The 26,406-nt window shown below is 43.8% G+C and overlaps 1 protein-coding gene across 3 annotated transcripts; it reads left to right on the plus strand.

Annotated features, from left to right (window-relative positions):
* The first annotated feature begins 8,951 nt into the window (after window positions 1–8,951).
* On the plus strand, window positions 8,952–17,170 carry TPBG (trophoblast glycoprotein). Of its 3 annotated transcripts, XM_081856496.1 has the most exons (3): window positions 8,952–9,068; window positions 10,267–11,711; window positions 16,803–17,170. In XM_081856496.1, the coding sequence occupies exons 2-3, from the start codon at window positions 10,591–10,593 to the stop codon at window positions 16,807–16,809; spliced, it is 1,128 nt and encodes a 375-aa protein (XP_081712622.1). In that variant the 5' UTR covers window positions 8,952–9,068; window positions 10,267–10,590; the 3' UTR covers window positions 16,810–17,170. The 3 variants fall into 3 exon arrangements, with proteins under 3 accessions (XP_081712622.1, XP_081712620.1, XP_081712621.1); XM_081856494.1 differs by lacking the exon at window positions 16,803–17,170 and having other exon boundaries at window positions 10,267–14,883; XM_081856495.1 differs by lacking the exons at window positions 8,952–9,068; window positions 16,803–17,170 and adding an exon at window positions 9,075–9,209 and having other exon boundaries at window positions 10,267–14,883.
* The last annotated feature ends 9,236 nt before the right edge of the window (window positions 17,171–26,406 follow it).

Below are 26,406 nucleotides of genomic sequence, written 5' to 3' on the forward strand. Positions count from 1 at the left end.
TAGGTAGGTCTGAGAAAACACTCAGGTTTGAAACCCCAAAGAGCAGAGCCGCTGCCTTTCAGTGTATTTAATACTGAACTACGTGAACCAATTTTGTCAGGAGAAGGTTTGGACCTTAGTGTCTGTTGTGGCGTGCTTGTACCTTTCATTAAAGTAGCTCGGGAAAGAGATGCTTTTCCAATTTCTTTTCTATCATGATAGTTGTGCTGGTCTATTTGGTCCCAAAGTGGCACCACATTGTTCTGAGTCACTCCTGATGGCATGAGACTGTTGAAAAGAATTAAGCTCCAAATAGTTTTAATAATAATAATAATAATAATAATAATAATAATAATAATAATAATAAATGTGTAGTATTGCCAACTTGTAGTTCCAAGTTCTAAAAGATCTGTATTATTTGCATTATTGTACAGTCGTACCTTGGTTTTCGAACAGCTTAGTTCTCGAACGTTTTGGCTCCCGAACACCGCAAACCTGGAAATGAGTGTTCCGGTTTGCGAACTATTTTTGGAAGCTGAACATCCAACGCGGCTTCTGCGGCTTCCTTGGTTTCTGAACGTTTTGGAAGTCGAGCAGACTTCTGGAACGGACTCCGTTTGAGAACCAAGGTACGACTGTACTTTTATTCTTGTATTGTTCTTTTTATCTATCTTTTGTTTTTGATAGCAAACCAATGTGAATGCGCATTTGCCTAGAAAAGCAGCCTAAGAACATTAAAAATTTTGTTTACTTATTTATTTTAACCAGATTTATATAGCACTTAATCCATAAAACAATACAAAATGTACACAATACTGCTAAAATCAAACATTTAAAATGGATGAACATAAACCTTCTCAAAATATAGCGTAAAAGATACAAAGGTTTGAAACATATGAAATACTGAAATTACATACATTATATTACAAATAATATATAAGAGTCAGAGTTCATTTATTCTACCTCTGAAAAGTGGCCTGTATGCATTTAAATTAGCAGGTGTATATCTGCATTGCAGGCCTGTGGCCCTCAGTCCTTTAAGGAATGTCTCTGCATATAAGGAAATCATAGAGAAAAGTTGAGGTGGGTAAAAAAAACTGCCCTACCAAAAACTCTCTTACCGCCCACATTGCAGTAAAGGAAGTTATGGAGCATATTCTGCCTGTGATTCAGCTTATGGAGAGTGTGCCAGCGGCCACAGTCCTTATTGCTGGCCCTCTGATGGAGTACATCACTTTTGGAGGTCACAAAATGTCAATCTGAGTAGTTACACTATAAGAAAACTTCCATTTCTGTTATACTCAGTAAAAGACAGCATACAGAGGTTTAAAAGTTCACTCATTTAAAATAAATTAAAAAGCATAGACCTGCTTGTTCCCTGCAGTCATGCCTTATAAGAGAGAAAGAAATAAGAAGGAAAAATGAGAGAGACCTCACAAATAAATCGTAATTGCAGGCTTTATGTTAGAAATAGACAGGCCCCAAAGTGAGATAAAAATAAATCTGGTAGTTTAATGTTCCGAAATGAACACAAAAGGCTATCTTCAAGGAGCTCGGAGACAAGATGTTTTGAGGCACTGGTGGAGCTGGCTGGCACCGTAGCCTTTCAAAGAGTTGATGAAGCACTTTGTCCCTATATGGAACTTGAAAGAGCAACACAGGATTTGAAAAAAGACGTTTGGGACTTCAAAAACGGGGGCAGGAACTGTAGTAGTAGCTCAGGGGCAGAGCACATGTTTTTGCGCATAGGAGATTCCTGGTTCTAATCCATGGCAGTTTTGTTTCACAGGATAGGATGGGAAAAGATATGAAAGACCTTGGTCAGTCAGAGCAGACAAACAGTCCTGACAAATAGTCCAGTTTAACTCCCTGCATTCCTAAACAGAGAAGAATAAAACAAGTGGCTTAACAGACATGCTGACTAGAACCCTCTAGCATTCTGAGGGCCCATCTGCACTAGACAAGGAAAGCCGTATCACACCACTTTAAACGGTTTGGGCTTCCCTCAAAGAATGCTGAGGAATCTAGTTTGTTAAAGGGCACTGAGAATTATTTGGAGACTCCTATTCCCAGAGCTCCTTTCAGAGCTATCATTCTCAGAGTGGTTCAACAAGGGAACTCAAAGAACTGTAGTACAGTGGTACCTCAGGTTACATACGCTTCAGGTTACAGACTCCGCTAACCCAAGAATAGTACCTCGGGTTAAGAACTTTGCTTCAGGATGAGAATAGAAATCGTGCTCCGGCGGTGCGGCGGCAGCAAGAGGCCCCATTAGCTAAAGTGGTGCTTCAGGTTAAGAACAGTTTCAGGTTAAGAACTGACCTCCAGAACGAATTAAGTACTTAACCCGAGGTACCACTGTAATGGGAGCGGAATAGGGGTTTCCTGACAACTCTGAGCACACTTAACAAACTACAGCTCCCAGGATTCTTTGGGGAGAAAGGCATGACTGCTTGAAGTCGTATGATACTGTTTTAAATGTGGGGCCCAAGTCTCTCTTATTATGATTACCTTATTACAGTTACAAAGTGCAGATTATTTGCTGTTTATTTGATTCACTTTTGCAATAGCAGGAGTGGGGAACCTCAAGCCCAGGGACCAAAGCTGCCCACCCTATCTCTCCGGCTTCTCAATCTAGCCTCTCCTCAGGCCAGATCTCCTCCCCAGCCACATCCCTTACCTGCCCTGCTTCCCACCCTCCTTGAAGGTTTGTGGATGTGACGGGTCCCTGAACTCTGGTAATGCCTGTTGTTTGCTTGGATGGAGGACAGAAAGCTGTGTGGGTGTGGGTGTAGAAAGCAGCAAACGATAAAGAAGAAAAACTGACATTTGTTGCTCTGCCCCTCACTGGCATATCTCCCCACCCACCAAAAGGTCAGCCAGATAGGAATGAGGCCCTTGTGCAATGTCACCAGACTCCCTACCCATCCGGCCAAAACACCACCTTCTTCTTAAAACAAAAGAACAAAATAGGTTGTTCCTCCACACACAAAATATTTGAAGGAAGTTTTAGGGAAACCAAAACGGTTTTATGGTACTAACAAAATCCCCTTAAGGTTTTTTGTAGATATCTATCTAGGGAACATCTGGATCAGAAGCACACCCGATAAGCACAAACCATAAGGATCTGAAGTAAGATAGCTACACAATGGGATTAAAAGTGCTCAGCTTTGGCTGAAATGTGTGTTCTTCATTTCTTTCAAATAAAACTATATGGGAAATGAGTGTGTCAATTATTGCTGGTTTCTGTTTAATGTTTACCTTTAACAAGGCAAGAGATTCAGGTCTATTAGCTATGACCCAGTTATAACTGTTTTATACAGTATCATTTAGCTGAATGCAACAGTTTGAGGATAATTAAATTCCATTTAAAAGGCACCTTTTCATATTACATCTGAATTTTATTTTTTTACCCTATCATGTCACGGAGTAAATAATGACTCACTATAAAGTAGATTATAGTTGGATGAGCTGTCTCTGGTATTCTACGGTTATTCAAACCTATACAGTAAACAAAGATGCAGTTAAATCAGTAGATATTCTATATATGTACAGCAGAATTAAGTTATTCATAGTAAATATTGCAAGCCCCATTAAATACTTGGGAAATAGTTTTCTATTTTTATAGCATATATTGACATTTGTTAAGCTAGTTCAGATACCTACTGAATCATTTACTATTCTCTCATTAGTGGACCAGGAAGACAGATATCTAAGGCCACTGATCTGCAGAGGACGAGTAAATATATTCAGGTTTTTAAAAAATGAAGGAAAAATATACACATCATGCTCTCTGGCTTCTTGATGCAAAGAGTCTTTGTTGGATGCTATGAATTGTCTTTCTAGAGTTTCCTCCTTTGGACAGCTCACTAGTGAAGTGTGTGCTATTGGTGCTGGTGGCACCCAAATGGCTGCTCTGCTCCTCTTCCCTTGCTAATGCAGCAGTAGCAGCACTAGGTTGGGTTTTAGTACTAACAGATAGCACTGGCACCCAGATCTTATTTTTCAGGGGTTTTGCATTGTCTGGCTTGGACTTTGAGGGCTCAATCCAAATTCCAAAATCCACTTCCCACAGTGGACTTTTTGATCCCTATACCAACATGTCATGCTAAATTTTAAATGGTGGGAAATAACTGTATGCCAGAATAGTTTCCCAAGTTTCAGCACATGGAATTACAATGCAAAATTTCTACAATTTTCCAAGTTAATGGGGTTGCAAACGGATTTTTTTTCCTGGAAATAATTAAAACAGAAATGAATGCTAGCCTTTCACTAAATTCCACTAGATTTCCAGAAGTGGCTTTCACACTGTGTGAGAGTTCACATAAAACACAGAAATGCTCAGGTAAAGAGACATCAGGAAAACAATAAAGTGCTGCAGCCTAAGTCTACAAATTATAAGAATACAACAGAATTATTCTTTTTTTTAAAAAAAAATTCTTATAGAAATTGTTCATTGCATTTTAAATGAAATAACACAGTCCTTTTTCTTAAGAGCAGCAGCGTTCCAAACTGCAGTGGATTTCTGAAACAGTTTTGACACAGAATCATACCCCTGTGCTACTTTCAAAGTACATTTGTGTTTCCTTTATAGTTGACCCTCTTCCACTCAATTTCTGTAAAAGAAACAAACTTCATTGACATATTGTGAGCCCTTCCAGACAAGCTGCTTATTGAACACTGATTTGGGATATTAGATGATGCTGGGTATTTAAGGAGCATTCATTCTGATTTGTTTGCAGGAAGGCTAGATGAGACAGTGTAAATGCAAGTATTACCCCACACTTGCATTCATTCATTCATTCATTCATTCATTCATTCAGCCTTTATTGGCATAATACCTCACACTTTCCACTGCATTTTCCCTTCCATGTTACTTTCCATATCTCTAAAACTCCAGTCTTTTGAAGAAGTAGCTTTGTTGCACAAGAGCTCCAAATAAGCTTCAACCGTGCAACCCGAATTCACCAGTTCGTGCTTGAATCCCACCCCAAAATAGTGACAGCCTGAGAGGACCCTGGGACCAGATAGAAAGAAAATTATTGCTCAATGGAAATCCAGAAGAGGAAATCTCAGCAAGTCCTGCTTGGTATACCATGGGGAGAAAAAGCATACCTGCCTAAATTCCTTCCTTTGCACAACTATTGGAGCCCTGTGCTCTAAAGAACAGGTGGAAAGTCTTCAGGCTTGTGGGGGACACTTTGCTTCTGTTTTTAAAACCAACTCGAGGCAGGTATAAAAAAGTGGGTGTGGGGGTCGGAGCTTGATACATAATGGTGGCTCAGGTGGTAAAGCCAGTTCCCTTCTGCATTCCACCCATCCGGCATCAGTGGCAGACCTTGGGGTCTCAAATTTCAGCGGCGCCCTGTACAACACCAAAATTTGGTGCGCACACCTCTCACCTTCAATTTTACATAATAGCTGCAGCACCTCCTGCAGTGCCCCCTGAAACTCTACACCCAGTACCACCTTTGCTGGCGTCCTCTGGACTACAACTCCCAACAGCCCCAGCCAGCAGGGGGTTATGGGAGTTGCAGCGTGCAAAATTTGTAAGGCACCAGGTGAACGATGGCTGCACCAGGATGACCTGTCTATATCATTATAAGTGTACATCTTATTCTAGCAGCCTAATTTAGAAGGTGGAGGAAGGCACATTGCTCTTACGATTGGGAGTGAGAAATCCTGGCTGGCGTAATACAACTCACCCAGAGATCTCCCAATTGATCCTGATCTGCTTCCTCCCCTGCTTTAAACTGCATCTGGTCACTCCTCTCTGGAGTGCTGCCTTTTGCAACTTAGTTCTCATTCGTTCCTATGGGGCCTGAAAAGAGTAGAGTAATGCAGTCTTTAAAGGCTGTGCCCCCAATCTGCCAGTGCAGATGTTCCCCGGCGTCAGTTCTATGTCAGCCACAAAAGGCCCTTCGTACAGAAATGTACTATCAGTGGGCCAAGATCCTGCCAAAGCAGCATTAACAGGCTTCTGTGTAACTGGGAATCCAGCCTGTGAGTACAGATGGGCAGATCAAAATTAAAGGTCGCCACCAGAACAGGGTGGGGTGGGGTGGGGGGGGGATAGCTCAGTCAGTAGCCAGTCAGCATGCAACCAGCTAACTCCTCAAGTGTGCTTCCTTGAACAGTAAACCGCCAATTGCACAGCCTTAAGATTGGTCAATAAAATTGCTTTGTAACCCTGTTGTGAAATGGCATAACTGGATCACTATGAATGAATGGCCAAATCATCTTTCAGACGCTTGCAGGTAGCAGAAATAGACCTCCTGAGCAACGTGAATAAGATATACATTTCCACTTTGAGTACTTGGGGATGACTAAGAAGCCTATAGGACAGGGATGGAATGGGGGGGGCAGGCAACCCAAGCAACAGCCTGCGGGGGCAGGGTTGGGAGGTACTAGCTGCAAACCCCTGAAACAAATAGCCAACAAACTGAAGCTCAATCCAGGTAAGACAGAGGCAGAGTTAGTGGGCGATTCCCTAGACTGGATGGATGGGAGACTGCCTGCTCTTGATGTGGTTACACTCCCTCTGAAGGTACATAGCTTGGGGGTACTCCTGGATCCTTTGCTGTCTTTTGAAGCTCAGGTGCTCCTTTACCACTGGAGAAACATTAAAATGCAAGGGAGAGCAACAGTAGGGATTCCCTGGTGAGGAGGCTGGGAGTGCTGGATCCAGAGAGACTGAAGACTTCAGAACAGATGGCGACAGGGTGAAGGGACAGAGAGCACAAACACCCCCAGATTGCACACAAACCACAAAGTCTGCAGACTGAATAAAGATGAAAAATATAATCAATAGAAAATAATACTTTACTGCAACAGGTATGTAAAAACACATGGCAATCAGACTCATATTATACGCAGAACAAATTTGAGTCTATCTGGCCCTCAGGACTATTCTTCTCTGTCACCTCCCTTCTCCTCAGGCCCTGCTTTGCAACTTCCTTGAGTGTCTACGCCTCCCTAGAAAGCATCCTTTTGATAATGCTTCTTGCCTGCTGGGATGGAGGACCGAGAAGGATGTACAAGTGCAAAACGTGGAAGGCTGTTTAGAAGGGGAATGCGGCCCTTGGGCAAAAAAAAATCCCCACCCCCACATGAAGATGAAGCTTGTGGCCACTGTGAAGCAGCAGCAGCAGGAGCGGGCATTGTTTAAGGCAGGGCTCTTTCAGCCTCCTTGGGATGCAGGTGGCGCTGTGGGCTAAACCACAGAGCCTAGGACTTGCCGATCAGAAGGTCGGCAGTTCGAATCCCCGCAACGGGGTGAGCTCCCGTTGCTCGGTCCCTGCTCCTGCCAACCTAGCAGTTCGAAAGCACGTCAAGTGCAAGTAGATAAATAGGTACCGCTCCGGCAGGAAGGTAAACAGTGTTTCCGTGCGCTGCTCTGGTTCGCCAAAAGCGGCTTAGTCATGCTGGCCGCATGACCCAGAAGCTGTACACCGGCTCCCTCGGTCAATAAAGCAAGATGAGCGCCACAACCCCCGAGTCGGCCACAACTGGACATAATGGTCAGGGGTCCCCTTAGCTTTAGCTTTCAGCCTTCGCCTCTGTGAATGCTAGCGCCTGATACTGTGGAAAGAGTATGACTGGCAAACCCTGATCATGGGCTAATGTTCTTGCTCAGATATGAACCTTGGCCAGTTGTCTGGGGGTTAGTCATATGCCTGTGAGCGCCAGCTCTCTCTCGGCCTCACAGGGTTGCTGTGAGGATCAATGTGATGGGCAATGGGTGCCGTTCTGAGGCTCCTGGAGCAAGGTACAAAAAGCCAAATAAGGCTGCAACCTGAGAGTAAGGCCATATCTACACCATACAGTTAAAACACATTCATGCAGCTTCAACAGGCACGGCCTCTGACAAAGAATCCTGGGAGCCGAGGTTCACCCTCACAGAATCGTAGACTTGGAAGGGACCCAATGCAGGAATCTCAACTAAACCACCCATGACAGGTGGCCATGCAGCCTCTGCTCAAAAATCTCCAAGAGAATCCACAATCTCCCGTTCCACTTTCAAACAGCTCTTACTGTCAAGAAGTTCTTCCTGATGTTTAGTCGGAATCTCCTTTCTTGTAACATGAAGCCATGGGTTCAAGTCCTAGCCTCCAGAGCAGGAGAAAAGAAGCTTGCTCCATCTTCCACATGACAGCCCTTGAGATACCTGAAGACGGCTCTTATATCTCTTCTCGGTGTCCTCTTTTCCAGGCTAAACATACCTGGAACTTCTCCCAACTGTTCCTCATAAAGCTTCGCTTCCCAGACCCTTGATCATCTTGGTTGCCCTCCTCTGCACAGAGCTACAATTCCCAGCACCCTTAACAGTTCCCAGGATTCCTTGGGGGGGGGGAGCCATGGTGTGGATGTGACCTAAGGCACCACTAAATTCAATGCACCTAACTTCTGAACAGACACATCTAGGATTCCTTCCAGTAGCACCTTAGAGACCAACTAAGTTTGTTATTGGTATGAGCTTTCGTGTGCATGCAAGAAGTGTGCATGCACACGAAAGCTCGTACCAGTAACAAACTTAGTTGGTCTTTAAGGTGCTACTGGAAGGATTTTTTTTATTTTGTTTCGACTACAGCAGACCAACACGGCTACCTACCTGTAACTACATCTAGGATTGTAATGCAAATAGATCCCCTTCCACCCCACTGCGTGCGCCCTTGCTCAGTGCCAGGCACGGCTCAATCCTGGGATCTGTGGCGCGAACAAAAGCAAGCCAAGTGCCTCTGCACGCATACAGAGTGCCTTTCTCTAACCGCGAAGGCGTTTCCACCAAACGGACTGAGGCTTCCCAGCGGAACGCTGCTCCCGAGACGCCGCTCGCCGCTTCGGCTCCATCAGCCTCCGCGCGCCCAGCGGCGGCGAGCAGGATCCGGCGTCGGCCGAGGGCGTGGCGCGCGGCTTCCCCCGCGGCCGCGCCTGCCATTGGTTTCTCCTGGCAGCGGAGGCTGGGCCAGAGGCACGGCCAGGGAGTGGGAGGGAAAGTTGCTGCCTGCGCCATGTAGTTCGCACTCGGCGGCGGAGTTTGCACGGGACTGGCGGGAGAGGGAGCCGCGCGCGCCAGGAGAGGCAGCCAGGTAAGGAGGCGCGGGGAGGGGCGGACAGCGGTGCGAGAAGGGCCCATCCGGCTGCGGCTGCTGCTGCTAGGACCTCGCTCCTCGTCGCCCACCCGCGCAGGAAAAGGAGCAGAAAGAGAGACGAGTCCGGATTGGATCCAGGTCAGGCGCGATCTTGTCTGTACTGTACCTGCGCCCAGAGCCGGCGCGCTTTGCTCGGTACCCGACGCGCGGCCGGACTCTGCGCATCTTTAGATTCCAAAGTGAAGCCCAACTAAATTCGATGGGATGGATGGACTCTCAAAGTGAGTCTTTGTAGGGAGAAAAGGAGGTGGAGAAGCCGCGGGAGGGGGGGGGGTTCTTTTGTGAGCGTGGAATCTCTGCGGAATCTCGAGGTTTCCTGGCGGGAATCTGGTGGAAGGGGAGAGAGAAGTTGAGAAAAGAGCCCAGGGGCAGCGGGGACTTTCCGCTTCTGCAACAGAGGCGGGAGTTAAGAAAACTTGCAAGATCGCCCGGTTATACAACGTGATGGTGAAGGCGCGCTTTGAAGGGGTGGGGAGGGGGGGATAGTTCTGTAGTTCCCAAAAGCTGCGCGGATTAAAACGTCATGTCTCTAAAAAGGTACAGGAGAGAAGCTTGGTCTCACGGAGTGGGTGAAATATGTGACCTTGGAAAGTGGTGGGAAGTTTTTTTTGGGGGGGGGGGCGAGGTGGCTTAAAAACTGGACCAGAGCGAAGTCCCGTTGGGTTGGTGTGTTTCCAGCAGGGTCCAGTCAGATGCCTGGGAAAGATCGCGAGAAGGATGTAAAAAGTGGTGGCAGTACTCTCTTGTTTCCAGCTTCTAGAATTCAGACAGTTGCTGCTTTTTATATGTGTTCTTCTTGGCTGGAAGGTGACTCTCTCCATAGAGGAGGAGGAGGAGACAGAATGAACCTAAGGAGAGATTCATGGTCTGCTGATAAAAATTCTTCAGATGTGAGGTGTCCCCCTCCCAACCTATTTCACAATGTAGTAAAACCAAAGACAAGACCAGACTGTCTTTTGCAATCTTGAGTTCTACTTGGTTTTGTGGCTAGAGGTGGATGAGTAGGGGCAAAGCTTTTGAGAAGGACTGTGTAGAGGTGGGCTGGAGAAAGGAGAAGAGAGAGTCTGCAAGCGAAACTGGCTTGGCATGCGATGCTTCCGTGACTTTCATACTTTCTCTTTGTGGCTTCTTTCAGGGGTGGCTGGATGTGAGAAGGAGCAAACGGAGGACTTTGCCCCCCCCCCCCCCCCGAGAGCTCCCCCACGAAACAAGACAGGAAGGAACTGCTCTGCATTGTTGGCTGGGCTCCTGCTCACACCCTGGTGCTGGTGCCACACAATCTAAGTCGGTGGCGCTGAAGAGGAGGGGTTTGCTTTGCTCCCACTTCTCCCAGGAGCATTGACTGTGCCAGGATTGACCTCTTGGCAGCCTTGCATTCTCCAGCTTTCCCCAGCTTGCACGAAGCGGCCGAAATCGCTGTGTGAGTGCCACAAAAGAGCAGCCCCTGGCAGAGGCGGTGATGCTGGGGTGCTCTCTTTGGGGCTCTGCACCCCCCACACCAACTGGGGAGAAGAGAGGAGCCAGGTGGCTTGAACTGCTGCTGCTGGTGGTGGTCCTCTCCGGTTGGGTTTTGGCTCAGCAGACGGCTGACTGCCCCGGAACTTGCGACTGCTCCGAGGCAGCCAGGACAGTCAAGTGCATCAACAGAAACCTGACGGAGGTGCCGGTGGGCCTGCCCCACTATGTGCGGAACCTCTTCCTCATGGGCAACCACATCCAGAACGTCTCCTCCGCCTCGTTCCCCCCGGAGACCCTTCTAGAACTCAGCAGCCTCAACCTTAGCGGTAATCGCCTGCAGTGGGTGGAGGCTGGGACCTTTGCCGGGCTGCCCAGCTTGAAGCAGCTTGACCTCAGCGACAACTCCCTCCTCGAGCTCAGCCCCATGGCCCTGGGCAACACCAGCAGCCCCCTAGAGGAGCTAAACCTGCGCAACTCCCTCTATAACAACAGCTATGTGACCGCCGTGGCCCAGCTGCTTCAGCAAGAGGCCTTCCTGAACCTGAAGCGCCTGGACCTGTCCGAAAACACCCTGCTCTACCTGCCCCAGGGCACCTTCGCTGCGCTACACAGCCTGCAGCACCTGGACCTGCACAACAACTCCCTGGTGAGTCTGCACGGTGTGACGCTCGAGAACCTCCGTCAGCTCCAGAGCTTCAACCTCAGCGGCAATGCCCTCAAGCGCCTGAGGAACAGCACCCTCCTGCAGCTCCGGGGCCTTCCTCGACTCGCCAGCCTCAACCTCACCCACAATGCCTGGGTCTGTGACTGCGGCATCGAGGACATGGTCAGCTGGCTCAAGGAGAGTGACCTGGTGGAGGCCAAGTCGTCCCTCAAGTGCTCTTACCCCAAAGGGATGGAGAACAGGTCCTTGGTGGCCATTGATTTTTCAGAGCTGAGCTGCCCAGAGCCGACCGATAACCAGACTCAGCTGCAGACCTCTTATGTCTTCCTCGGGATAGTCTTGGCCCTCATCGGTGCCATTTTCCTCCTGGTTTTGTACTTGAACCGCAAAGGGATCAAAAAGTGGATGTACAATATCAGGGACGCCTGTAGAGATCACATGGAGGGCTATCACTACAGGTATGAGATCAACGCAGATCCCCGGCTAACCAACCTCAGCTCCAATTCTGATGTCTGAAGATGCGTTGCAGGGAAGCAGGCCAAGGGGCGCAATAGCTATGCATGGAATGTAGACTTTAGCTTTACCCCCCTGAAATGTGTGTGCTTTCTGCTCCCGGCATACACCCTTCGAGGCATTGCAGACTTGACATGCGCCATACAGAGAATTATGCCTACCTGTACAAGTTGCCATTATTACTATCCACAGTCGATTGTGCATGATATCAGGCTGTATGTACGAAAACATGCTGCTGCTGCTGCTGCTGCTGCTGCTGCCGCCTCCCTGCCTGTTTGCTTTGCAACTTGCTACCAGCCTTTGCTTGGAAACATCTCTCTCTCTCTCTCTCTCTCTCTTGGCACCTAAAAAAGAAAAGGACATTTTCACTCCCCCCACCTCCACCTTCTCCCACTCTGATGTTCTCAAACCACGAGGGCTTATTAAAAAGTACGATTCAACAAAGGCTGCCTCAACTTCTTTTGGGAGAAATATTTGATCCATCAGTACCCATGTTGCTTTTATGCATCCTGAACGGTGAAGAATCCTTGTAGTGCACATGCATATTTAGAACATGCTTTTTTAAAAAGGGAAAAGGAAAGTTCTTTGTATAAAGAACCACATAAAATAGTGAGCATGCAAATAGTTGACAAATTTACATGGTAGGCAGGGAGAAACTGAAAACCGCAGGACAAGTGTTTGCAATTTACATGAAAACAGGATTTTTTTAAAAAGGGGGGGGACCCTATAAACTGCATGTGAACTGAGTTTGAACTTTTAAATAATTCAATAAATGCTCTTACAGGAACTTTTGTTTTGCTGAAGTTTGCTGTTTTTAATGCTCTGATGTGGAAATGAAGCACAGTATGGAATGGACTCAGTTTCTTCAATGGGGGGGAAATTATTTCCCCATTACAAAACATGGTGGAGCCTTCAAATGTTAAGATATTTGCTTGAATTCCTTTTTTCCCCCATTGCTGTCGTTTACCTTTCAGAGAGACTAGGAATGTACAAAGCTATACTGATTTGCACTTCTTTATTTCAAACTGCATGCAAACAACCGTCTCTTTCAATAAGCAATGTTGATTTTCATATCCTGTTCCTAGAATGTGGCAGCTGTTCAACTGCCATAACTCTGCTGGTGAGGGCTCATTAAATTGCCGCTACAATTCTGAATCTGATCCTTAGGACAGTCATTGAAATTGGTGGGAATTGCTGCTGAACCATGCACTCCTGCAGTCTAATCCTGGGTATATTTGCTCAGAAGTAAGTTCCAGTGGGTGGATTGTTTAATGTATTAATTTCATTTGTGAATTGCTTCTCCCAAAGTATTCCAAAGTGATGCAACTATTAAAAACACCTGCAATTAAAAACATATATAGACTAGTAGGGTTTACTCCCAGGTACTTGTCCATAATCTTACAAGTTCCATGGATTTCAGTGGGAGGGAGATTCATGCATTTGTTTAGCCCATTCCTTTTGAAATGAATTGGACTGAAAGGGGCTTATTCTTGGGTAAAGTGTTTAAAGCTTTGAGCGATAGGCTGCTGTGATAAGTACACGTACAGACACATTCCACACATGTTTCCTTGGAAGTAAGTTCTACTGAGTACACTGGCTTACTCCTAAGTAAACAGGGTTGGAGCCTGGCTAGAAAATAAATATTGTTGTGTCTTAATTCTCACAAACAGCAAACAAGCTGGTGGTGAATCCTCATGAACACATCAGTGCTGCTTGATTCACTCCCCTCATACAGAAAACTGGCATGTTGGCGCTGTGGGGTGCGTAAGTGTGGAGCAGCCTTTCCCCCAAAATGCCTGGTTTTTTTATGCTTCGGGTATGGAGGAGTATGCAATGCTGTGAGCCCACCGCTAGCGTTTCTCAAGTGGTGCAGTTGAGAAGCCCATTTGCCACCTCCGCGCATTTGTGAGAACAAGAAGGAAGTTTCTAATTAATGCATTTAGCTTTTGCGGCTGGGCAGTCGCTTGTAATCTCAGTGTTGATCCAAAGGCAGTATTGAAGAAGCCAAACCTGTAAATACAGAGACAGGTATGTGGGGCAAATTTCAAATTTACCTGTGACACGTATTGCATCACTCTCTTTTTTACATTGTTACGTGATCTGCGTCACACACGTTTATAAGCGGAAACGTTTCTGAACGCACACTATCGCATTTACTTTGGATGCTGCAGATGTTGTGGGGTTTGCAGGAAACAAAAGTGAATATGTTGCTCTTTCTGGCCAGTAACTTAAGTAGCAGCAAAAGGAAACTGCACAGAATGTTGATGCCGCTCTCTAAACTGGCTCTTAACAGAATTTTAATAAACTAATTTTAAGCGAAGCTATTTTATCAGGTCTTGGTAATCCACGTAGTAAGTTCTATGCTTAGTTTTGCTTGTGAAATCTAATTACTTCAGCTAGGTCTGATAAAATACTGTAACAACTTAGCAAAGCAATATTGTGCATGTTTACTTGGAAACAGATCCCAGTGTGTTAATGGTTCTCATTCCTATGTAGGTGAGCATAGGGATTGTTAGCCTAGTTATCATAATTCAACATCCTGCAGAACTTAATTTTACAGTTGTCCTCAGTTCTGGTGTTTTTAAAGTGTCCCTACCTAATTTTAGGTAAAGCTAAGTCTCTTCAAGCTTCCCCCCCCCCACTTGCCTATTTAAAAGTCAACCCCCTATTTTAAGGCTCAGGGGTAAATAGAAACTATACTACAGTTTGCTTGTTAGCTTTTAAAGACATAATTGCTCTAACTGTAATCACATTCTGCTAAATGTAACTTAAAGATTACAAGTGCATGAGAAGAGCAATTGAATTTTTGAATACAGGAGGTACCAATTTTAAAATAATTTTAATAATGGTGTATTTGTTGGGCCAATTTGAAACAATATGGGATTTTCACAGACACATCTATGTTTCTAAGAACAGGGCTTTGCTATGCTTCCTGAGACAGTCCTGGGCTATTTTCAGAAACTGTTACGGAGAACGCTTGGCACTACTGGGTTTCCGTTCCACTCCTCTCTCAAGCAATACTGTCATGTAAATTTTAGATTGTTCTATGTAAAGCATGTACCAGCCAAACAAATGCATATGTGAACAGATGTTGAAAATAAATTCAGTGAAACATGAGCTTGTTTGAAGGCTTTGAATAGTGTTGGGTGCTCCAAAATGCATATGTGATTTGGACCGACTTGAATCAAATGTGTCTTCCATTAAAATACCGAGCAAATTTACAGTGTCTAATGAATAAAGAGTGCTCTTGTATCTGTTTATTGGCTGAAGTGAGAATGGCCATCTCAAAAGGAACCAAAATAACCTGCAATGTTAGCTTAATAAAAGAACTTGTTCACTTTTCTGTTTTACTTGAGCTAAGCTCTGTTGGTTGCTTTGCTGTGCATCTGTTATAAAATGGCACATGGGCTTATTTTATTGTTTCCTAAATGATATGCACCCAGAATTGTTTGGCATGCAATAGGTGGACTGATATTTGAGCTTAGTGTGTTGTGCATGTTTTAGAGGAGTAACAAAGAGGTCCTTTTAAAAAAAAAGCTCACTATGAAGCAGAATGGCAATATACAGTATATACCAGTATTTTCCATAGCAGCCGAAAATGTGTTTGTAGTTCCCACACAAAAAAAGTACAGTTTGAAATTATTTATTCGTCTCTTCCCCCTTCCCCTGGAGCTTGTATTTTCTGATGCTGTAGCTATTCAGTGTGTTTTGACACAGGGAATGTTCTTTGACAGATGACAGAGCTTAGAAGGGATTATAAGGTGTATAACATCAGTTCTGCAAGGGACTGAGTTGTGGGGTTTTTTAATAGATCGGAAAATATTTATACCATTTCATCTATACGGGAGAACTTAAATCAGGTTCATTTGCTAATTTGGAATTGTCAAATGCAATGTGCTTCTTAAGTTACAAGGCATCAGAATCTGTGGATCTTATTATATGCTCACTTATGCCAGTGATGTGATGGGCACCGGATGCTATAATCACAGTGCTATAAAGTTGAAAAATATATCTGAGGCCAACTAGAATCCAGCCTAGCTATGGTAACATTTGGAGCATGCAATTCATTTGAGCAACTTGTTCTGTTTGTCAAATAACTATTTACATTTAGTAGACATTATCTGGATCTTCAAATTAAATCTTTGCCGCAATCTGAACCCACCAGCTCCTTAGCTGGTGTGCAAAGTCAATGTGTGCTTTGCCACACTTGGTGTACATTGCCCACTCCATGCAATGCAAAGGCACAGAGCTCTCTAATGATGGGGTCCCTCTGGCTGCACCAATAACCTGTAGGCAGCCGCATCCATCGCCAGCTATGCTTCTGCCCTGCTTTCTCTGCCTTTTGTGTATTCTGCTGCAGAATAGTCTTGGAAAGCAGAGGTCTGATGGAAATGGCGGCTTCTGTTGTATTAGAAGCCCTGGCCAAAAACAAGGCAAAACTTGTTATTGAGTTATGGCTTACTTCCCAGGCTTGTTCCTCTGTAACCAGAGCAATGCCAATGACTTGCATTCCAAGCCTTTGATCATATGCTTTCCAGCATATGGGTGGTAATTGAACCCACCTAAGTGGATCTCTAAATTAGATGTGCCTAATAGATATAATATATAATAGATACTGCATATAGAAGTCATGTTTACACACAGCGATTGTGCCCACATCTTTATTCCACTTAGAGGTTTCTAGTAATCTTTCAGCCTTTCAGATCAAAGGAATACTGCCTTTGGATTCTGCCGTGCATCATATGCTCCTTGACTGTTCTAGTACTTAGAAATAAAACCCTTGTGGCACTAGATTTCTAATAAGGCTTCATTATAAACTCGCAATATGAAACTTCTCTGTTAATTTTTTTCAATCTCCAGCTCAGAATTTGATTCCCCACCCTCAATCTGGTTGCTAGTGAACGGGATAAGCTTTTGGCTTGACCTCTGCTAGATGTTTATGCATATTGTTTTAATTTCCTCTTGAGTCACAGCATTTAAGGAGCTCAGCCAAAGCAATGGGATCAAAATTTAACTGTCTTTTTGTCTTTCTTCAGCATCTGAATGGGTCGCAAGCAACAACAGCAGCTCTGTACATGTGATGAAGGAAAATAAGATCTGGTAAGAGAACACTTTCAGTTCCAAGCTTCTAAGTTACTTTTTATATACTACAGAAGAAAGACTGAACTCATTTTTGCTGTTGCAAAGGAGCCCTTGACAGTGTCCTTATCAGCAATGAGGATTACGACATGCTTAACTGAAATAATTATTACTTGATTGACACAAGATTCCTAGCACCACCAATGACCTGTTGTGTGACCTGCTGTGGAGTGGATGATAAACTTTATACATGTCTTTATGGATGCATTGGTAACAATACATCTCTGAGCTTTTGCACAAAAAGAAATATGCTTTTGGAATTTTTTTTTTTCATTCAAAAGTTCCAGTTACAATGTAAGGTAAAGGTAAAGGGACCCTTGACCATTAGGTCCAGTCATGGCTGACTCTGGGGTTGCGGCGCTCATCTGGCTTTACTGGCCAAGGGAGCCGGCGTACAGCTTCCGGGTCATGTGGCCAGCATGACTAAGCCGCTTCTGGCGAACCAGAGCAGCGCACGGAAACGCCGTTTACCTTCCCACCGGAGCGGTACCTATTTATCTACTTGCACTTTGACGTGCTTTCGAACTGCTAGGTTGGCAGGAGCAGTTACACTGTACCTGCCATTAAATAAGACTAGTCAGTAGAGAAGAATACAAGTGGAGACTTGTGAGTCACACTACTTGAAGGGGAAGGCTTCAATCGGCTCACTGATGGGATACTTCAGGAGGGCTTCCACCGCTCCTCTTGGCTCCCTGATTGTTGCCACTATCATATGCAGCCGTATCACCAAGCAACCATGCAAAGGCAGGGCTGGGACTTTTCCAGAAGTGCCTAGATAATGCACTTTTGAAAGGCGTTTTCAAGATTTTTTTTAATAAGAATTTGCCCTGATCAGATAACTGAAGCAGCCCTTGAAAGTTGGGGTGTTGTTCTTTGTCAGTTGGTTTATGGCAGGCCATTTTAATGTTCATGTGCAAACTGCTCCTCCTGCACATGTCATCTAAATAGGACCTTGTCTGAGGAGAGCATCAACAAGACATTTTCCATCAATATCTATCGGTTCTGGGTAGGTCAGTTGGGTAAAAGTGTGGTGCTCAGAATACCATGGTCGTAGGTTTGACCCCTTTATGAGACAATGGCATATTCCTGTATTGCAGGGGGTTGGACTGGGTGATCCACAGGGTCCCTTTCAACTCTGCAATTCCATGAGTCCACCTCTGTTCTTTGGCCTTTTGATGCCCATGGTACATATTTTTATGGCCTACCCTATTTTGATTTGTAAATGGTTTCAACATATTTTAAAATTGTATTTTTAAATTGAAGTCACATGCCCTGAGACTTTATGGTAAAGAACAGATAATACATCATCATCATCCCTGACTGTTGGTCATGCTGGCCGTGGCTGAGAGGAGCTGGGAGTACCATAGGTTAGTCACTCCTGCAGTGGAGCATTTAATTTAGAGTATTCATGAAGTCTCCTACATAGATTAATGAGCCAGGCATATGCCCAAAGTAATTATAAAGTTAAGTCCTGTGCAGCCTAATATTGGTGACTACTGTTCAGTGTGGCTTATTCTCAGGTAAGTATGTGTAGGGCTTCTGCCTGCCTTAATATGAATGTTTAAGGGCACTGAACTGCAAACTTTATTGTCCTTATTTTTCTTCTGTTTATGTTGCGACTGGCAAATAATTCTGCCCATCCAAGCTTTCTCTAGTTCCATTGGACCTGGACATGTATTGCTTGAAAAACAGGCAAAATATTAATAGAGGATAAATCTGCCTACTTCCAAATTTCACTCACCAGGGGACAACAGGAAATGACGATTGCACTCATGTCTGGCTTGTGGTCTTCCCATAGGCATGGTGACTAGTTCCTGGGAAACAGAAAATTGGCCTAAATAGGCCTTTCATCAGCTCTTGCAGGTCTCTTCTGTTTTCAGATGTCCCAGTCAAGTCCTATAACTTTCTAACCTAAAGTGTATACTTCAGAAATAGTGTATTTTTAAATTTTAAAAAATGCAATTGAGAAGTTGGTTAAAGATTGAACAAACAAGAAAGGCCATTTGAAATGGGAGTTGCATTAACATAGCTTTACACAGCTCATGTTCGTTTCAGTGGAGCTTGTGCCCAAAGCCCTCTTCACGTTTTGCAGAAATTGGATTGATTGGATTTTTGATTAGCATGCTTGTGAAATGGTGTGTCTTTTTAAACATTTGTACCCCTTTAAAAACTATGCATGATAATGTACACTGAGTTGCTGCAACTACCAAGTGACACTGATAATGCCAATATCAGTACTAAAAGAGTTTCTAAGTGTTTACGTAATGTTCACTGAGAAACTCTTGTACATGCAAAGTGCAGTAATAATATTAAGAAGTGGACCTGTTAAATGTGTGAGAGGATGGTTATGGAAGATAGTAGAAATGCTATATTTATAATCACTTTCCTGAATGGTCCACTTCATCATGGGTTACATTGGATTGTAGTTTTGAATTAAATGTATTTTTAGTGATAGAAATAAAATATTTGTTGCCTGTTGCATGTTGTTGCTGATAACTTTTACAGATAGATTGCTCGAGTTATTTTTAGAAGTAAATTTTGCAAGTGGCTGAATGGTTGCAGCCTAATTGTGTGTGTTTTTTCTGACTGTGACTTGGTTGTCTTTTATTTTTACACTGCTTTACCTTTTATGAAGAAGTGCAGTAGAGTCCAAACCTCACAGTACAATCGACTACATGTCTATTCAAAACAAATACCTACCAAGTTCAGTGGGACTCCTGCTCAGAAAATTGAGAATGGAATTGCGGCCTAGGTGGTTTTTGTTTAATATCTCTGGTGCAAACATGCTGCCTCAAGTGACCTATGATCCTTTTTTCTGTCAGGCCCTAAACCCTCTTAAGGCGTTGAGCTTGAAGATGCGAGGGCAGGTAGCTGCTCCACTTTACAAACCTCATGATCAGGAACCCTGGTATTGCAGGTTTCCTGATCACACAGAGGCTTCCAACTATGTTCAGCCAAACACTCTTAGAACTTAGAAGATCTCATCACACCTTCATGCTGAACACAGGAAGGCAAGGAGTGGAGAGGGCAGGGAGGAATGTTGGAGCAGGACGGACACATCAGTCATAGCCCCTTACACACTTCCCCCTTCACATGTTAAGGATAACTGCCTGAAGAGGATGATGGACTTCTCTCATAACCCGGCATCCCGTGCACTCTACATCCTGTTTGGGTGTTCGATGTAGACAAACATGTAAATGAGCACTTGAGAAGTAGGGGCACGGGGCATGTCTTTAGAGCTGTTGCTTTAGAGCCTTCCAATAATTTGAGGGTGAAGGCCTGGAATTGGATATCTCTTGTATGTACTTAGGAAAGCTGTCCTCTATGTAATCAAGGTTTCAAATTGCATGGGGAGTCTCAGCAAGGAAAGGAGGCTCCCTGTTTCCAAGGATCTCAAGGCAGCAAACATACTTCTCCCCCATCTCCTGCATTCTACAACAGCCTGAGGTTCATGTGTTAGTGGGGCCTTGAACCTGAGCCTCTTCAGCCCCCCCCCCATCTTGACACTGTAAACACCACGCTAGTGGGATGACTGACTGCAATTTTGAAAGATACAGAGTGGGAGCCTTACAGACAGTGCAGCTTTTCCTTATCTTCCACAAAGGTAGCCACCCCATGCCAGATTCAACGTTGCTGGTTTAAAAGAAAAATCCCTAAATTGTGTGGGGAGGTTGCTGACAGTGTGCTTACACGCTTGTGTACATGCGTAAAGGGGCTCATTAGATGGGGTCCATTATGTAAAAGCAAATCCCATTTAACACAATATTTAATACCAGAATGCTAAATTTACAGTTGCCTGAAATTCAGGTTCCCTTGTTTAGCTGCATGTAATTAGCCACCTAATTTATCTGAACTTGTAATTCCCCGAGGACTGGCGCATACATTATATTTTTATGGCATTAACCCCAGGGATAATTGCTACTGGTCCCTGTAGATTCTTGCTTAATTCTATTGAATATTCTCTACTCATTGCCCACAGGTAAGTTGTGGGCTATTTACATTTTAATATACCAATTTCCTTTCTGTAGAACAAAACAAGAAGTAAAACAGAATATGAATGCTGGCCGAAGTAGGCTGCATTCTCCTGAAACCTCCAGATCAGTTCAATTTGATTTATTATATTTCTATGCCACTTTTCATTCAAATGAATCCCAAAGTGGCTTACAAACAATAAATAACAACAATGTGATAGAACATAATAGAACATCACAAATACAGCATAAGGCATATAGAATAAGTAACAAATCATTGGTAAAACAAATACAGTCTATAAAACACTTTTAACAAAGCAACAACTAAAGAAATAAGCGAGTCACAATCAAAGCAGAAGTCACAGTATATGATTAACAAATCAATACAGCATTTATAATCTCAGTGCTATTTTTCTAGAAAATGAGGTGCCAGAACTCACCGTGAACGCCTCTCCTGTTCTCTTATAATGGCAATGGTGCCTACCTGAGAGATTCTGGAACAGAGTTCCAGACAGGAAAAAAAAGCCTTGTATTATAAAGTGAGAGCTGGAAGCATAAAGAAGGCTGATTGCCGAAGAATTGATGCTTTTGAATTATGGTGCTGGAGGAGACTCTTGAGAGTCCCATTGACTGCAAGAAGATCAAACCGATCCATTCTGAAGGAAATCAGCCCTGAGTGCTCACTGGAAGGACAGATCGTGAAGCTGAGGCTCCAATACTTTGGCCACCTCATAAGAAGAAAAGACTCCCTGGAAAAGACCCTGATGTTGGGAAAGATGGAGGGTACAAGGAGAAGGGGACGGCAGAGGACAAGATGGTTGGACAGTGTTCTCGAAGCTACAAACATGAGTCTGACCAAACTGCGGGAGGCAGTGGAGGACAGGGGTGCCTGGCATGCTATGGTCCATGGGGTCATGAAGAGTCGGACACGACTAAACAACAACAAATAATCTATAAAACAATATTAACAACATTAACAAAAGAGCAACCAAAAGATAATTTAAGCACCGTTAAGTTCACACATACACAGCCAACTCCTAGGGGCTGTGGAGGCTTCGGCCCCCACAATAAATATTTGAAGGGGCCAGACCCCCACAAAGTTGATGGGCATTCCCATTTAAATGGTATGCATGCGCTGTGTCAATTGTGATTGATTATGCAGGGTGGGGCTTACCTGGACACCCACAATATTTTATTCAAGTGGGCACCCCTGCTCTGCACCCCCATGATTCATAATCTTGCACTCTGCTCTAAAATACACATACACATAACGCCCGTGGCAGCAAGTCCCTTCTGAAGGTTCCTCGTGCTGGAGGTGGGGCAGCAGAGATGAAACCAACCAACCACCACCACACACACAAACACACACACACACAAACAAACATCGATACACCGATGGCCAACAGTCTCTCTCTCTCCCCTTGTTCCTCTGGAAACAGCTCCATTATGAAGGCTCCTAGGGCTGGAGGTTGGAGTAAGGCAGGTGGGAAAAGCCATTACCTGCTGGTGAACACAAGAGTCTCTCAGCCCTCACCAGTTTAACTAGGGTGGAGTAGGGTGTTAATCTAGGGCTGAATATTTTCCTTTTTAAAAAATTCCCACAACTAAGTACTCGCAAATCAGAATCCTATTGTACAGAAAATGCAATCAGAAAAGATCAGAGCCTTTACTTCCCTTTGAATTGGGACACCTGTAGAAAAGTGGCTGCCAGAGGGAATGCAAGTCCGTCGCTTAATGGCAAAGTGTCTGCTTTGCATGCAGAAATTGCCAGGTTCAACTCCAGGTAGAGCTAGGAACATCCCATGTCTTACACCCTAGAAAGTTGATTCCAGTTAGTTAAGACAATACAGAACTACGTGGACCATTGATTCACTATCTAAGACAGCTTCTTATGCTACGTCAGGGACAGCTAATCACTATGTGCTGTAATGCCTGTTCTGTATGTTTGTTTAGACATAAGCCCTGTGTAGCCCAGTGTATACGGAACGAGTCCTTCTGGACTTCTGAAGCATCTAGCCAGATGAAACTGGCTATACTTACATTTAAAAAAGACTTCTAAAAACAGTGGCTGCCCTTTCCGAGAACATCCTCCGTATTCAGATGCAATAGAAATGTCCATTACAGGATACAAATTCAGAAGAATCTAAACACTATTGTAGCATAAGGGTTTGTGATATCACCTCACCTTCAGATGATATTGTTCAATGGCAGCTTTCCTCAAGGTCAGCCATCTTTGCTGAGGTTATTCACTGATTTCTTGAGAGACGCTCTGCTGACACTCTGTGCTGGGATGATTGAGGTAACTAAGAATCTGCAGCCTAAGAGAGGAATGCTATTTGACATCTGAAAAGAATTTGAATTAACATTTTAAGTGCTATTTTATGCTTCTTTTTATATGGTTGAACCTGTTAAATTTTCCTAAATGCTTCTTTTGTTAGCAGTAAATTGCCCAGAGTTCAGAGTTCTGGCCAAATCATAAAGCTGTTCCTAGACATTTGCAACACAGTACAATAATTATCAAGAAGGGTGCATTGAATAAAGCTGCAGATTTTAGATTGTCTTCAAGTCAGGCACTTTTGATTTCCTACAATTAATATTTTCAGGCATTCAGAATGCCAAAAATATTTAAGGGATGTCGTTCTAGCTTAGATATCTGGAGTGCAAAACCTTGTTAACCCAAGACTGGGGAGGGGGGGGACACCTGGAAAATCTGCAGAACAGAAGATAGTGTCTCTATATACATAATGCAATAGATTATCTTATCCAAGTGTTATTAAGCCTACAAATTATTTGAATTCACTGTGTGTTCTTCTTGTGGTCACAGCCCCGAATAAACAGCCTTTCTATTTATCCAGCCTCTAATAACTGAAATAGTTTATATGTGCCTCTGAGCAATTCAGATAAATGAGTTTGAACCTTACTTAAAACTTATCCCAAGATCAGTTGTGGTTACTAAACTTCGTGCTCTGCATAAAGACAGAATGGGTGTATCATTCAACAGAAGGAAGCATATGAAATCTTAAAGAGGTAGATTTTAACTCCTTCTGATAATATTATTGAGAAAAACAGATTTTTTTAAAAAAAGATTAAAATCATATTTGTTATTAATGCACTAATTAATTTATATATCACTTAATTCTAAAGTAAGCTTCTAAGTTGTTTCCAAGTATAAAAAGCAGTTACATAGACATTAAAAAGGATTCATAATTAAAATATACACAAATAACAAACCCTTTAAACATAATCTTTGGAATATAAAAGGTGGTATAGAAATGTAACAAATAAAAACAATAATGACAACAACATCCTTAATTAAAATATGAAATAAAGCATTCATATTAAAACAACAGAGCACTTAAAACAGGAAACTCCAGTGACAAGATGAAGGGGAAGCCTGTGTAGACAGGTGCATCTTCCAAAGCTGGCAGGATGCCACTACTGATGGGCACCTTCTATTTCAGCAGGGAGCCTGTTCCACCAATGAAAGGTTTCACCTCCATGACACAAGCTGATTATCACTAGGCCATGGCAAGACCAATGGCTTTGCATTGCTTAGGCTGCAGGCCTGCAGACAGCATTTGGCTGGCTGAAGGAACATAGAAAGTGACGTTCGTGATGTTCCATCAGCAGAGAGGGAGGCCTGCTAACAAGACACCACTCACACCACAAAATGGCCCCCAAGCATAACACCAAAAAGCTCTGCAAGAATGGACGTCCTACTTGCTGTGTTCGGCCAGCAGTGGGGCCCCAAATAGGGTTTTGGGGGGTCATAGATATGCAGCTTTCTATCACCACTTCCCCCCTGACATGCTCCCAATGTACCCCAAAACTATAGCAGCCTTGCAGCCAGGAAAATTATTTCCCTCTCACTGTGTTCAGTGGGAGGAGGGGGACAGGACGATTTCCAGGTTTCCCAGGCTGATCTGAAGTCCCCAGGTTTGTCTGTTTCACCCCAGGTGGCAGAGGGAGGACTTGAAACTCCAGGCAGGCAAGAGTGCCTTAAAAATACAGTGGTACCTTGATTCTCAAACTTAATCCATTCCAGAAGTCTGTTTCAAAACCAAAGCGTTCCAAAACCAAGGCACGCTTTCCCATAGAAAGTAATGCAAACAAATTAATCCATTCCAGACTTTTAAAAACAACCCCTGAAACAGCAGTTTAACATGAATTTTACTATCTAACGAGACCGTTAATTCATAAAATGAAAGCAATAATCAATGTACTGTACTATAAAATAAATAAGACAGTATTGTAGATGATTTAAAAAAAAAAATTCTTACCAGCACTGATGATAGTCATTGTTTGGATGGGGGGCTTTTATCCATTTCCGCAGTCACACAATCAATCAGTAGCTGAGCTGATCACACAGTCACAAAAACAAATTAACCGAAAAAGCCTCAAAAACAAAAACACAAAACAAATAGCAAAAACAAAAGCGCCAAACTTAATCTGTTCCAGAAGTCCATTTGACTTCTGAAATGTTCAAAAACCAAGGCGCAGTTTCTGATTGGTGCAGCTGCCCCAGAAAAAATAGCCAACAGCCACATCGGATGTTCGGCTTCTGAAAAATGTTCAAAAACCAGAACACTTCTGGGTTTTCGGTGTTTGAGTACCAAGGCGTTTGAGAACCAAGGTACCACTGTATAAGGGCTGCAAATTCAGCCCAGCAGGAACTGGCTGCAAATTATTGCATATAGACATATATTGAGAGAGGGTTGTCCTCTGCTCCCTCCGCCTCTCTCCCAATTAACTTCCATCTCCAGGGTTCAGTGGTGGAAGGGAGTGCAGAGGAAGAAAAAGAACTGAGCTCTACATGAGGTGAGGGCATCTGATGTGAAATGCGGGGCTACAGAAGAAAGTGGAGCATATGAGGAACAGCAGTGGGACCCAAGTTGCCTGTACCAACTCCTGGATGGTCTATTGTTCTTCTCAAGCAAGTCTGAGGAGGCAAGGAGAAAATTGACTGATGAAGACAGGAGTCCTGAGAAACAGGAGTGGACTGGAGAATCTGGACTACAGGAGGTATTTATTACTTAGCTTCATTTGAAGTGGAGCGGAGACTAAATGGATCATTTCAGGGGGAAGTGATGGAGTAGAGGCAGAAAGAGAGGGGAGAAGGATCCAATTGGGAACTCATGTGCCTATGTGGAAGTAATGTGCCTACTGACTTGCCCAATCTATGAGGACATAAGGGCAGTTTGTTTGAAGATTTACATCTCCCAGTTGAGAGATCAGTTGGGTATCTGATAAACTTTTTATTAAGGGGCAGGTCTTTTAGAGTGGCAAGAGAAAAGTTAGTCGGGATAAGTTAAATTATCCAGGGGAGGAAACTCTTTTCTGACATAATACCCAGTTTCAATAATTACTCTAACTGTGTAATGTATTTCATTCTGTTTTATGTATTTTGTTATTTTGGAATGTCTTCAGCTACACCCAGTAAATATTATTTGTGATTCGTAATGGGGAACCCTAGGACGGGCATACTAAATCACTTTGGATATGGAAAAAGATGGAAGTGGGGGGGGGGAGT

Source organism: Podarcis erhardii (assembly GCF_964252035.2).
Source record: "Podarcis erhardii genome assembly, chromosome: 3".
In the NCBI taxonomy this organism is placed as follows: domain Eukaryota; kingdom Metazoa; phylum Chordata; class Lepidosauria; order Squamata; family Lacertidae; genus Podarcis; species Podarcis erhardii.

What these genes read in the sequence shown, in the direction of transcription:
- TPBG (XM_081856494.1), top strand. Translation starts at nt 10,591, where the DNA reads ATGCTGGGGTGCTCTCTTTGGGGCTCTGCACCCCCCACACCAACTGGG.